We start from the raw sequence: 14,317 nt of genomic DNA, 5'->3' as shown, positions 1-14,317 counted from the left end.
GTTGACGTTGAGACTGGACAGAGGAACTCTGCCTAGAAGGCCAGCATCCCGGAGTCGCCTCTTCACTGTTGACGTTGAGACTGGACAGAGGAACTCTGCCTAGAAGGCCAGCATCCCGGAGTCGCCTCTTCACTGTTGACGTTGAGACTGGTGTTTTGCGGGTACTACACAACGTGCCATTGGAACACAGGAGTGATGGCTGCTGATAATGAGCCTCTGTACGCCTATGTAGATATTCCATTAAAACTCAGCCGTTTCCAGCTACAATAGTCATTTACAACATCAACAATGTCTACACTGTATTTCTGATCAATTTGATGTTATTTTAATGTGATTTTCTTTAAAAAACAAGGACGTTTCTAAGTGACCCCAAACCTTTGAATGGTAGTGTATATATTAAAATGGTAATATCATACAGTAGACATTTAAGCCTTTACATTCAATGCCCTGATACATTTAATGCTCACATCTCTGACAGCTGAACCGTGAGGGAGACAATGATTGTTTTTGGAAAGTATTTCCCCCCAAAATACAGGCTATAAAGTTGATCATATACTACACATAGAAACGCAATGATGCCAGCAGCATACCACCCTACATCCCACTGCTGGCTTGCTTCTGAAGCTAAGCAGGGTTGTTCCTGGTCAGTCCCTGGATGGGAGACCAGATGCTGCTGGAGGTGATGTTGGAGGGCCAGTAAGAAGCACTCTTCTCTCTAGTCTAAAAAAAACATCCCAATGCCCCAGGGCAGTGATTGGGGACACTGCCCTGCTTAGGGTGCCGTCTTTCGGATGGGACGTTAAACGGGTGTCCTGACTCTCTGAGGTCATTAAAGATCCCATGGCACTTATCGTAAGAGTTGGGGTGTTAACCCCGGTGTCCTGGCTAAATTCCCAATCTGGCCCTCAAACCATCACGGCCACCTAATAATCCAGACTTTACTGATGGAAATTCTGAAATGGCATATTTTTTTATGAAGATTTTTTAATATTCTCATGAAAATCTGTCGACCAATTGGATGAAAACCTAGAAGGTACAGACACCATAAAGACTCAAACACATCATGGTTCACCAGCAGCCCCAAACATCTAGTCTAGTGTCTGATTATGCTGAACATCATGGTTCCCCAGCAGCCCCAAACATCTAATCTAGTGTCTGATTATGCTGAACATCATGGTTCCCCAGCATCCCAAAACATCTAATCTAGTGTCTGATTATGCTGAACATCATGGTTCCCCAGCAGCCCCAAACATCTAATCTAGTGTCTGATTATGCTGCACATCATGGTTCCCCAGCAGCCCCAAACATCTAGTCTAGTGTCTGATTATGCTGCACATCATGGTTCCCCAGCAGCCCCAAACATCTAATCTAGTGTCTGATTATGCTGCACATCATGGTTCCCCAGCAGCCCCAAACATCTAGTCTAGTGTCTGATTATGCTGCACATCACGGTTCCCCAGCAGCCCCAAACATCTAGTCTAGTGTCTGATTATGCTGAACATCACGGTTCCCCAGCAGCCCCAAACATCTAGTCTAGTGTCTGATTATGCTGCACATCATGGTTCCCCAGCATCCCCAAACATCTAATCTAGTGTCTGATTATGCTGCACATCATGGTTCCCCAGCAGCCCCAAACATCTAGTCTAGTGTCTGATTATGCTGCACATCATGGTTCCCCAGCAGCCCCAAACATCTAGTCTAGTGTCTGATTATGCTGCACATCATGGTTCCCCAGCAGCCCCAAACATCTAGTCTAGTGTCTGATTATGCTGCACATCATGGTTCCCCAGCAGCCCCAAACATCTAGTCTAGTGTCTGATTATGCTGCACATCATGGTTCCCCAGCAGCCCCAAACATCTAGTCTAGTGTCTGATTATGCTGCACATCATGGTTTCCCAGCAGCCCCAAACATCTAGTCTAGTGTCTGATTATGCTGAACATCACGGTTCCCCCCAGCAGCCACAAACATCTAGAGAACAAGCTACCGACCAAACAAGCTGGTCAGAATTGTCTCATTCTCATCTGGAGGTTGAGAATGTTTCTGTCTCTATTTATGTAATTGTATATGTAATTGTATATGTATGTATATTGTGTAAATAAAAATAGGGACCACAATGGAAATAAGTCCCAGACTTTATTGTGCAATCCCAGTCACTTAATAAAATAATACATTTTAAATAATGTGTATAAATATATATATGTATTTTTTTTTTACAGACAAATAAAATCAATCAATCCGTACTGTGCAGTGGCCAATCGATGAATGAAAAGAGACATTGTTCCAAAACACTATACCGTTTAATGACACTAGGAGATTGTCAAGCCAAGCCTTCAATACTGGGTAAGTCTACAAGGTAGGGAGGGATGTATTTTCTGTTTGTTCAAAACAACAAATCATGATATCGAAGTGCCAGAAGTTGGTTTGTTTTGTTAATTGGTTGTCAAACCTGTCGGTGGAAGATTCGTTGAATATATTTTATATAAATATGGCATCAAAATGTTGAAACTCTGATTTCCCCCTAGCTGATCATGGTCTGCCTCCGTCTCTGATTGTAATGTGATGAAACAGGAAGGGAGAGTGAGCTCGTCTGTGGTGGTCGGTGAACCCTCAACCTTCTGGCCCAAAGCCCTGCGTGGCATCAACTGTGTCAGAAAAGCAGACTGAAGTGGCAAAGTCAATATCCACGTTTATAAAAACAGGGTCGCTACAGTTCTTGTTATTTGTGGTCGTAAACATTATATTGAGTTAATTCTATGAGGGGGGAGGGTCGTGGAAATATTTGTAACTGTGGAGAGGTACATTTTGATCTGTCCCTAATTATATACAGTTTATTATTCACAAACTAACATTTAGAAAATGGAAAGCAAAGTGTATTGATACATAATCTACTGTAATTACTGGAAAAACAAACACATTGATTTTGTAAGTTAATGGAAAGATTGTTTTGGCTGAATTTATTTAAATATACATTTAAATTGCCAGTTCATGTTCATAGGAGATTCTTAAAAGCACATCTTCACATAGACAGGGCAATAAAGAGATACTGGCAACAATAAGCACAATGGACAATACAATTATATGCAGGGGCAGACTGGGACCAGAAACCGGCCCAGGCATTTCTAACACACCTGCCCATGTTTTTCTTTAAGACCCTCTTTACTAGACAAATTATTATTATTTTGCTAAAAAAAAAAAGCCAATTTAGACAGGCCCACTGGGCTAAAGATGAATCGGTCCATCTGGCATTTGCCAGAATTGCCCATTTGCCAGTCCATTCTTGATCACATGGAAGAATCAACACCCATGCAGGACATCCTCCTTGGGCCACTTGTATTCCGTTAAATCTGTTTCTCTGAGGAGCCCTGCATGTGAAAAACAGACACAGAGATACAGGATGAAGACAGTATGGTGTCTGTATGGGAACACAGAGATACAGGATGAAGACAGTATGGTGTCTGTATGGAAACACAGAGATACAGGATAAAGACAGTATGGTGTCTGTATGGAAACACAGAGATACAGGATAAAGACAGTATGGTGTCTGTATGGAAACACAGAGATACAGGATAAAGACAGTATGGCGTCTGTATGGTGTCTGTATGGAAACACAGAGATACAGGATAAAGACAGTATGGTGTCTGTATGGAAACACAGAGATACAGGATAAAGACAGTATGGTGTCCACAGAAATAGAATCAAGGTTTTATTTATATGATGGTGTCAGGATCAAACCTTTATTAGCCCATAGCTAGCATGGTCCCAGATCTGTATGTGCTGTCTTGTCAACTCCTATGTTCATTACCTAGCCTGGTCCCAGATCTGTTTGTGTTGTCTTGTCAACTCCTATGGTCGTTAACTAGCCTGGTCCCAGATCTGTTTTTGCTGTCCTGCGTATCCCGCCTGCCTGTCATGTGACATCCCACTGGGCTCAAACTGATTGAATCAACGTTGTTTCAACGTATTGTGACGTGGAATCTACGTAGAATAATACGTAGTATGTAATATATATTTTTTGGGGGGGGTGAAATTTAAATCACAGGATTGTGTCATTATGGTAAACTAATTTCAACATAAACAAAATATGTTGAATTTTGATCGATTTAAAACAATATCAGATATTCAAGGTCAGGGTCACTATCAGAAACAAAAACATTATACTGGGCAGCCCCTCCTACTGGAGAGTTCATCTGTCTTCCATCCCAGGTTTTAACCCAGTCACGCTTAGCTATGCTATTTTTCACTGATTATGACCTCTGTGCTATCGTGGGATGGATCGTTGAGAGATCTCCGCTTAAAATCAAAATAGAATCTCAAATGGCATTGATCATTTGTACCGTGTGCTATAATGTAACTCTCAACTGCAATCCAGCTCATGTGGTTGTTCTATTAGATGAAGCCCAGTGATTGTGCTATTAGATGAAGCCCAGTGATTGTGCTATTAGATGAAGCCCAGTGATAACACAGTAATCTGTTCTATAAAGGATTCAATATCTGACAGTGGATCCCCATTTGAACCGTGTTGTGCTTTTCAATGGTTGAAAGAGCAGTGATAGACATTTGGGTGACAACTCAACCAAAAATCAGACACACTGGGAATTCAACTAACTTTTGGCTGTCTTTTTTGATTGGGTGAATATAAATTGTAATCTGATTGATCAACGTCTAAACCAAATATTTCCCAATTATCCACGTTGAAACGACGTGGTGTGCCCAGTGGGATCTGTTTGTGTGGTCACTGTCAACCTGACCATAGGAGTTGGCAAGACCGTACGAAAGTGATCTGGGACTCCTTTAGCACAAGGCAGAGATAGAAGAGGAGAGAGATGAACCTTTATCATATTTGCAGCGAACTCACCTGGAACTTCCAAATCATAACCATGACGACCAGGCCATAGAAGGTACTCTTAGCGATGAAGATGCTGTAGGCCAGCTTGGCAGTCTGGGTGCTCTTCACATAGTAGTCTGCAAGGACAATAATACATTCAAATTACCTTGATTAAGGTGGTATCAGATGATATTGTTAGCAGATCATCCATTGAGAAAAATACAGCACAACCAATGATCTAGGTTAGTGTTTCTTGGCCCTGGGATCCAACTAATGATCTAGGCCAGTGTTTCTGGGTCCTGGGGATCCAACCAATGATCTAGGCCAGTGTTCCTTGGTCCTGGGGATATAACCAATGATCTAGGCCAGTGTTTCCTGGTCCTAGGGATCCAACCAATGATCTAGGCCAGTGTTTCTGGGTCCTGGGGATCCAACCAATGATCTAGGCCAATGTTTCTTGATCCTGGGGATATGAAATATGACCCTTTGGGTCCATAACCCTAACCCATAACCTTAACCCTTAACTCTAACCCTAACCCCTAACCCCTAACCCTAATCCCTAACCCTAACCCTAACCCTAACCCTAACACTAACCCCTAACCCTAACCCCTAACCCTAACCCTAACCCTAAGACCTAACCCTAACCCCTAAACCCTAACCCAGGACCAGGAAAATCCTGATATACACTGCAGGTCATCAGTACAGTATGTAGGTCATCAGTATGCAGGTCGTCAGTACAGTATGCAGGTCATCAGTACAGTATGCAGGTCATCAGTATGCAGGTCATTAGTATGCAGGTCATCAGTACAGTATGTAGGTCATCAGTACAGTATGCAGGTCATCAGTATGCAGGTCGTCAGTACAGTATGCAGGTCATCAGTACAGTATGCAGGTCATCAGTACAGTATGCAGGTCATCAGTATGCAGGTCATTAGTATGCAGGTCATCAGTACAGTATGTAGGTCATCAGTACAGTGTACAGGTCATCAGTACAGTATGCAGGTCATCAGTATGCAGGTCATTAGTATGCAGGTCATCAGTACAGTATGTATGTCATCAGTACAGTATGCAGGTCATCAGTACAGTATGCAGGTCATCAGTATGCAGGTCATCAGTATGTAGGTCATCAGTATGCAGGTCATCAGTATGTAGGTCATCAGTTTGCAGGTCATCAGTATGCAGGTCATCAGTATGCAGGTCATCAGTACAGTATGCAGGTCATCAGTATGCAGGTAATCAGTATGCAGGTCATCAGTATGTAGGTCATCAGTATGCAGATCATCAGTATGTAGGTCATCAGTATGCAGGTCATCAGTATGCAGGTCATCAGTATGCAGGTCATCAGTACAGTATGCAGGTCATCAGTATACAGGTCATCAGTACAGTATGTAGGTCATCAGTATGCAGGTCATCAGTATGCAGGTCATCAGTATGCAGGTCATCAGTATACAGGTCATCAGTACAGTATGCAGGTCATCAGTATGTAGGTCATCAGTATGCAGGTCATCAGTATGCAGGTCATCAGTATGTAGGTCATCAGTATGCAGGTCATCAGTATGTAGGTCATCAGTATGCAGGTCATCAGTACAGTATGCAGGTCATCAGTACAGTACGCAGGTCACCAGTACAGTATGCAGGTCATCAGTATGCAGGTCATCAGTATGCAGGTCATCAGTACAGTATGCAGGTCATCAGTACAGTACGCAGGTCACCAGTACAGTATGCAGGTCATCAGTATGCAGGTCATCAGTATGCAGGTCATCAGTACAGTATGCAGGTCATCAGTATGCAGGTCATCAGTACAGTATGCAGGTCATCAGTACAGTACGCAGGTCACCAGTACAGTATGCAGGTCATCAGTATGCAGGTCATCAGTATGTAGGTCATCAGTGCAGTATTCAGGTCATCAGTATGCAGGTCATCAGTATGCAGGTCATCAGTACAGTATGCAGGTCATCAGTATGTAGGTCATCAGTATGTAGGTCTTCAGTGCAGTATGCAGGTCATCAGTATGCAGGTCATCAGTATGTTGGTCATCAGTATGCAGGTCATCAGTACAGTATGCAGGTCATCAGTACAGTATGCAGGTCATCAGAACAGTATGCAGGTCATCAGTACAGTATGCAGGTCATCAGTATGCAGGTCATCAGAACAGTATGTAGGTCATCAGTACAGTATGTAGGTCATCAGTACAGTATGTAGGTCATCAGTACAGTATGCAGGTCATCAGTATGCAGGTCATCAGTATGTAGGTCATCAGTACAGTATGCAGGTCATCAGTACAGTATGTAGGTCATCAGTACAGTATATAGGTCATCAGTACAGTATGCAGGTCATCAGTATGCAGGTCATCAGTACAGTATGCAGGTCATCAGTACAGTATGCAGGTCATCAGTACAGTATGCAGGTCATCAGTACAGTATGCAGGTCATCAGTTTGCAGGTCATCAGTATACAGGTCATCAGTACAGTATGCAGGTCATCAGTATGCAGGTCATCAGTACAGTATGCAGGTCATCAGTACAGAATGCAGGTCATCAATACAGTATGCAGGTCATCAGTATGCAGGTCATCAGTACAGTATGCAGGTCATCAGTATGCAGGTCATCAGTACAGTATGCAGGTCATCAGTATGCAGGTCATCAGTACAGTATGCAGGTCATCAGTACAGTATGCAGGTCATCAGTATGCAGGTCATCAGTACAGTATGCAGGTCATCAGTATGCAGGTCATCAGTATGCAGGTCATCAGTACAGTATGCAGGTCATCAGTATGCAGGTCATCAGTACAGTATGCAGGTCATCAGTATGCAGGTCATCAGTATGCAGGTCATCAGTACAGTATGCAGGTCATCAGTATGCAGGTCATCAGTACAGTATGCAGGTCATCAGTATGCAGGTCATCAGTATGCAGGTCATCAGTACAGTATGCAGGTCATCAGTACAGTATGCAGGTCATCAGTACAGTATGCAGGTCATCAGTACAGTATGCAGGTCATCAGTATGCAGGTCATCAGTATGCTGGTCATCAGTACAGTATGCAGGTATAAAATGGGCACATTTACCTGTCGTTATCTCTCCCCCACTTTGACCTGAAAGAAACAAAGAAGGAGAGTTTCAGATGAGATTATACACCACGGTACCACTTAGACATTGGGGAATGCATTAGAGCCTCAAAACTAGTGTACTAGTTCAGTCAAATCTCTTTCTTCTCAGAAACAGTGTTCATTGTTTTATTACCTTGGAGATCTCCACTAATGGTGTCATTAGTCACTCTTATATTGTCAGTCCCATCGTAAAAGCTGACAATGCAGGTGAATCTGTTCTCTGGTTTGTGCCATTCATTGGCTGGGACTCTCAGTCTGCTGGTGATACTGTATAAACCATCTTTATCCCACAAGGCCCTGTTGTCGGTCCCGGCACCTTCAGTTCTGTTGACATTGTTGACTTGCCAGAAGACCGTGACGTGGTCGGGGTAGAAGCGGGTGGCTACACACACTAGGGTCTTCTTCTTCTTCTTGTTTCTATCTTCACACTCCTTAGCGGAGGGTGCTAGGACTTTCACTGTGGGTTCAGTGACTTTGATGTTTGGATCTGCATGGAGAAAACAGTGGAGTATTTTAACACTCAATCAATGGCTCTGTTTGCTGTCGACATCATACCTGAACCCGAGTGCTTTAAAACACAGTTCATCACAAAATGAATCAATGAGAGAGTTCATCACAAAATGAATCAATGAGAGAGTTCATCACAAAATGAATCAATGAGAGAGTTAATCACAAAATGAATCAATGAGACAGTTCATCACAAAATGAATCAATGAGACAGTTCATCACAAAATGAATCAATGAGAGAGTTCATCACAAAATGAATCAATGAGAGAGTTCATCACAAAATGAAAATGAGAGAGTTCATCACAAAATGTCATTAATCAATAAATGTATGCCAAGTCAATCACATAGAAACACATTCTTACAGAATTCTTACAGTATTAATATTACTACAGTATTATTACAGTATTATTACAGTATTCTTACAGTATTCTTATAGTATCATTATTACTACAGTATTCTTACAGTATTCTTATAGTATCATTATTACTACAGTATTCTTATAGTATCATTATTACTACAGTAGTATTACAGTATTCCTCTTACAATATTCTTACAGTATTATAACAGTATTCTTATAGTATTATAACAGTATTCTTGCAGTATTATAACAGTATTCTTACAGTATTGTAACAGTATTACTACATTATTCTAACAGTATTCTTACAGTATTGTAACAGTATTACCACAGTATTCTAACAGTATTCTTACAGTATTCTTACAGTATTACTACAGTATTCTTGCAGTATTCTAACAGTATTACTACAGTATTCTTACAGTGTTACTACAGGTTCTACCAGTATTACAGTTTTCTACCAGTATTACTACAGTATTAGTACAGTATTCTTACAGTATTCTAACAGTATTACAGTATTCTACCAGTATTACTACAGTATTACTACAGTATTCTAACAGTATTACAGTATTCTACCAGTATTACAGTATTCTAACAGTATTACTACAGTATTATAACAGTATTCTTACAGTATTCTACCAGTATTACAGTTTTCTTACCCAGAACTGTTAGCTTAGTTCCCTCTCCAAAGTAGGCAGCATTAGCACCAGAGCACACCACATCCTCACAGACAGAAAACCAAGAGGATTCTAGCTACCCATTGGTGTATTTGCAGTAGTTTGGCTTGTAGCAAAGGAAGTAATACCGTATTTCTAAGCATGTCTATGTCGACAGAGCATAGGGCTAATTCACTTTATCATTAGCTCTTTGTACAGCTTAAATGTCCCCCCCCCCCCTGAATATTTGCATGCTCAACTATGCCAGGAATGCAAAGCAAACAAAGCCCTTAATTAAACAATAATTTCATGATGATGTATTTGCAATATTTTTTTTAAAGAAAGTTGAAAAGCTGAATCCCTTACCTAGAACAGTGAGTCTGGTACCTGGACCAAACTCTGCCTTATCCGTGTACCACAGAGACATGCCATGCTCTACATTACAGACACTGGATGACATCTGACACAGATCTGTTACTTTGCCTCTTCTGAACTGTTATGCACTTCCATTCAAACTGATACACCACCACAATATATATTCATTACAAACCAAACACCTGAGGAATTGGAACATTGTTTTATAAACCATAAAGATATTTTCTCTCCATCTCTGGTTCACACACCGGATAAAAAAAATTAGACAACGTCTCTTTCACTAACAGATAAACCCATGACGGCATAGATAACAGATGACAGAATCAGTTTTCTCACCCAGAACTGTGAGTTTGGTGCCATTGCCGAAGTACGCCTGGTTGTTGTTCACACTGATACACAGCTACAGAAATAACCCCTCCTCACTACTCAGTACTAGCAGAGTTTAGCTGTAGCCTTTACACCCCCAACCTGCTGTCTTTGGTTGTTGGATTTAGTTATTCTATGAAATGTAATGACATCACAAAATCATTTCCAGATTATGTAGAGATGAAATGATCATTGTTTTGACCTAAGTACCTAAGACTGTGTCTGGTTCCACTGCGAAGGAACCTCTTCTCCTCTAGCTGATAGGTATTATAATGAAGGAAGACTGTGTCTGGTTCCACTGCTAAGGAACCTCTTCTCCTCTAGCTGATAGGTATTATAATGAAGGAAGACTGTGTCTGGTTCCACTGCGAAGGAACCTATTCTCCTCTAGCTGATAGGTATTATAATGAAGGAAGACTGTGTCTGGGCACGGAGCCAGACAGCTTTATAACCATGATGATTGGAGCACATAACTAATGCATTTACTGGGATCCATTCAAATACAGTCTCTTACTTTAACACCATTTAGACGTATAGTCAAATCCGATATTTTCTATATTGCCAAATGTAAAAATGTTTTGGTCTTTGTTATTCCCTCGTGTACATTTATCAGATAGAGTCCACAACAGTTCATTGTTCGTTTTCTTACCCAAAACGGTGAGTTTGGTGCCGGCTCCAAAATATGCCTCAGAGTACGAGCACAGAGACACAAAGCAGTATCTTTACTGTCACTCTGACTTTGTTTCGACTCCATCTTTGTTACTCTGTAACAAAGTTATTCAAAAACTCTTCACAGGACCTCTGAGACATTCAGCTGAGTGTAGTTAAATCTGACATAGTTTACAACCAAATAAATTATGGGGACTATTTTACAAATCAAATTCAAGTGCGTTCCACCTCGACCAATCTTTAGGTCACATTCCAATCCATGAATATCAACCACACACTGTAACCTACAGACTGTAGCCATAACATATAAAGGTGTTTAAATGACATGTAGTTTTTAAAAATCACAATCAGGTGCCAACGTTATATTATGTTAGTGTGTTGTCTCACCTAGAACAGTTAACCGGGTTCCTCCACCGAAGTCAGCCTGGCCGACACCACCAGCACAGTGGATTTACTCCACCTGTATGTAACCACGTCAGGAGGACGATCGATAGATACCACCCAGTCATTCTGTTACAGTATCATTCTCTAATAAACTTTACAACCACCTACATTATAACCACATAGTTTACATGGTTTATAACCAACAGCTTACTGCTCTTTTTTTCAGTGTCATTTCTCACCTAGAACAGTTAACCTGGTTCCTCCACCGAAGTAAGCCTGGCCGACACCATTAGCACAGTACAGTGGAACACTGCTCTATTATAGATATACAGTATAGACGTGCTGAGCCTGGCCCCATTAACACAGTACAGTGGAATACTGCTCTAGTCAAGCAAGTCCTTTTCTCGTCAACTTTAAATCGTACTTGGCCTTCGATAACTGTATTGGTCAAGACGTCCTACCGATCAACACCGCGTTTCAACCAGTTAAACAAGACCGGCACAGATGACTCAAACATACTGTAATACTACGATATCAAATCTCTTCTCACGAGCATGTTGTCTCACTCACATTCATTGTCCGTACGCCAAACATAGTGTACGGGATCACTTACCGAGAACTGTTAATTTGGTGCCTTGTCCAAAATAGGCCTCATAGTTGGCACAGTGTACAGGCTTAACATCAAAAAGCATTGAGTGGAGTAACACTAGTATGAACTAATCTAATGTACTGAATCTAGAATCAACTAACTCCTCACATCACCAAACCCCTAAACCACACATAGAGACCCATTAGTTCCATCATGGTGAATATTCTCTTACCCAGAACAGTCAGTTTGGTTCCCGCTCCAAAGAATGCAGGATTATAGTTGTCACAGTGCGGACATACTGAGCAGTAATGTGCCAACCAGTAGCTACTGAACTTGTCTACGCATTTGTCATCTAACATAATAACCGCTTTTTACGACTTGCCAATTGTTCAAATGAACTATTAGATCCATAAACATAACATTGTCAGGTACAGTAAGTAAATCAATTAGGAAGTATTTACCTAAAACAGTGAGTTTGGTTCCATTGCCAAAGAAGGCTGGTTGGTTTGAAGTCACAGTGTTTTCACATCAACCATTTAGTTCAGCTGAATCAGAGACACTAATCAAACATCTCCAGGATCACAGATCTATATCAATGTCGTTCATCTGAAGTGAACTTACCTAAAACACTGAGTTTGGTTCCATTCCCAAAGTAGGCCTCTCTTCCAGTGTCACATCGTTTTCCTCCTCTTCCAAAAATACCTCAGATATTTTTTGTCATTCAGCCTCAATGGGAATATGAACAGAGATACTCAGAGATACTCTAAAAATAACTACTGAGTTCAGCAAAACTTTTGAGGAGATTTTATGGTCAAACATGAATCAAACCAACTCCCTTATGTAACTAAATCTGACTTCATAAATTTGTTGTCTTGTCCAGGAAAATGCTCCCAATAAAGTAGATTTTATAATCCTGAAGACTGGTTGAAATCTTGTTTTATCCTTCAGTATTATCAAAACATCTCTCCAGACTCCTCGACAGTCTGTAGTAGTGTGTGAATAGGCCCCAGACCTCTCCTGTATGGAAGTGAATGGTAGGAGGTTTTTGTACGGCGTCTCTGTGTAAATATATCACCGTGGCCCCCTGTCCCCACAGTGTGAAAGCATCACACAAAAACACTCGTTCTGTTCTTTCTGTTGTTTATTTCCCCTCCCCTGTTCTCTCTCTGTATCTCTCTCACCATCTCAGTCTCTCAGTATCTGTCTGTAGCAGCAGGTGCGTCGACATGGAGGGTTACTGCAGTTGGATCCTGACCCTATAAATAGAACATCAAATTCATGATTTTAATAATAAACATTTACATTTGGATATTTACTTTTTTCTCTCTATTGAAAAAAGACAATGTAAAAAGACAATATCCAAATGTAATGTTTATAATTAATATTATGGCATTCTACTGTTGTTACTGGAATGGGATCCTGATCCAAACTGACAGCTTCTATTTCCGTCAGCAGTACTAAGAAAAGCAGCAGGGAGGAGAGGATGGGGAGGAGAGGAGGAGGAGAGGAGGGGGAGGAGAGGAGGAGGAGGAGGAGATGGAGGATGTGGAGAGGAGGGGGAGAGGAGGAGAGGAGAGGAGGAGGGGGAGGAGAGGAGGAGGAGAGGAAGAGGGGGATGAAGAGAGGAGGAGGGGGAGGAGAGGAGGAGAAGAGGGGGAGGAGATGAGGAGGAGGGGGAGGAGAGCAGGAGGAGGAAGAGGAGGAGGAGAGGAGGGGGAGGAGAGGAGGAGGAGAGGAGGAGGAGGAGAGGAGGGGGAGGAGAGGAGGGGGAGGAGAGGAGGAGGAGAAGAGGGGGAGGAGATGAGGAGGAGGGGGAGGAGAGCAGGAGGAGGAGGAGGAGGAGAGGAGGAGGGGGAGGAGAGGAGGAGGAGGAGAGGAGGTGGAGGAGGTGGAGGAGGAGAGGAGAGGAGAGGAGAGGAGAGGAGAGGAGAGGAGAGGAGAGAAGGACAGGTTAATGTTTTTTTTAAATCTAAAAATGTAAATGACAGCTGTCTAAGGCACAACCCTGTCCCCTCTCCCTCTCCTCTCCCCCTGCCATGCTGCATCAGGTGACAGTAACAGCCTATCATAGAGCAGGGCTGACAAGATCCAGTCTTAAACTTGCACTACCTTCTAACTTGATTCTAATTGCATTTGATCATATCTTTTTTCTTTCTTTATTTTTTATTCAACCTTTATTTAACTGGTAGGAGGTATCTGCTTTAGTGACAGTATCATTATACTGTGGAATGGTTTGTATAAAAGGTATATATGTATTTAGGGATAATCTTAAATGTGTTTATTTTGTTTTATATCTCAAGCCAGGGGAATTGAATTGAATAGGATACTATAGAATTCTGGCGTGACTTTGTGTAATCCCACAGTTTCCCTCCAGAGGTCAGTGTAGGATCATCTCTGAGAAATGTCTCCCTTTTTAATCGAAGAGCTTCATTTAATATCAAGGGTAGGATTATACACTAGCAGTGGTGGAAAAAGTACCCAGTCGTC

At 41.8% G+C, this 14,317-nt stretch overlaps 1 gene segment (V, D, J or C); it reads right to left on the bottom strand.

The window, feature by feature from the left end:
- Nucleotides 1–2,280: 2,280 nt before the first annotated feature.
- LOC139383546 (M1-specific T cell receptor beta chain-like) overlaps nucleotides 2,281–14,317 on the bottom strand; it is a 68,753-nt gene continuing 56,716 nt past the window's right edge. The window contains 5 exon segments of the C gene segment in view: nucleotides 2,281–3,364; nucleotides 4,858–4,964; nucleotides 7,891–7,917; nucleotides 8,066–8,419; nucleotides 10,838–10,888. Coding sequence covers nucleotides 3,341–3,364; nucleotides 4,858–4,964; nucleotides 7,891–7,917; nucleotides 8,066–8,419; nucleotides 10,838–10,888 — 563 coding nt within the window.

Source organism: Oncorhynchus clarkii, chromosome 25 (assembly GCF_045791955.1).
Source record: "Oncorhynchus clarkii lewisi isolate Uvic-CL-2024 chromosome 25, UVic_Ocla_1.0, whole genome shotgun sequence".
Taxonomy (NCBI): domain Eukaryota; kingdom Metazoa; phylum Chordata; class Actinopteri; order Salmoniformes; family Salmonidae; genus Oncorhynchus; species Oncorhynchus clarkii.
This window is presented reverse-complemented; position numbering and strand designations above follow the sequence as displayed.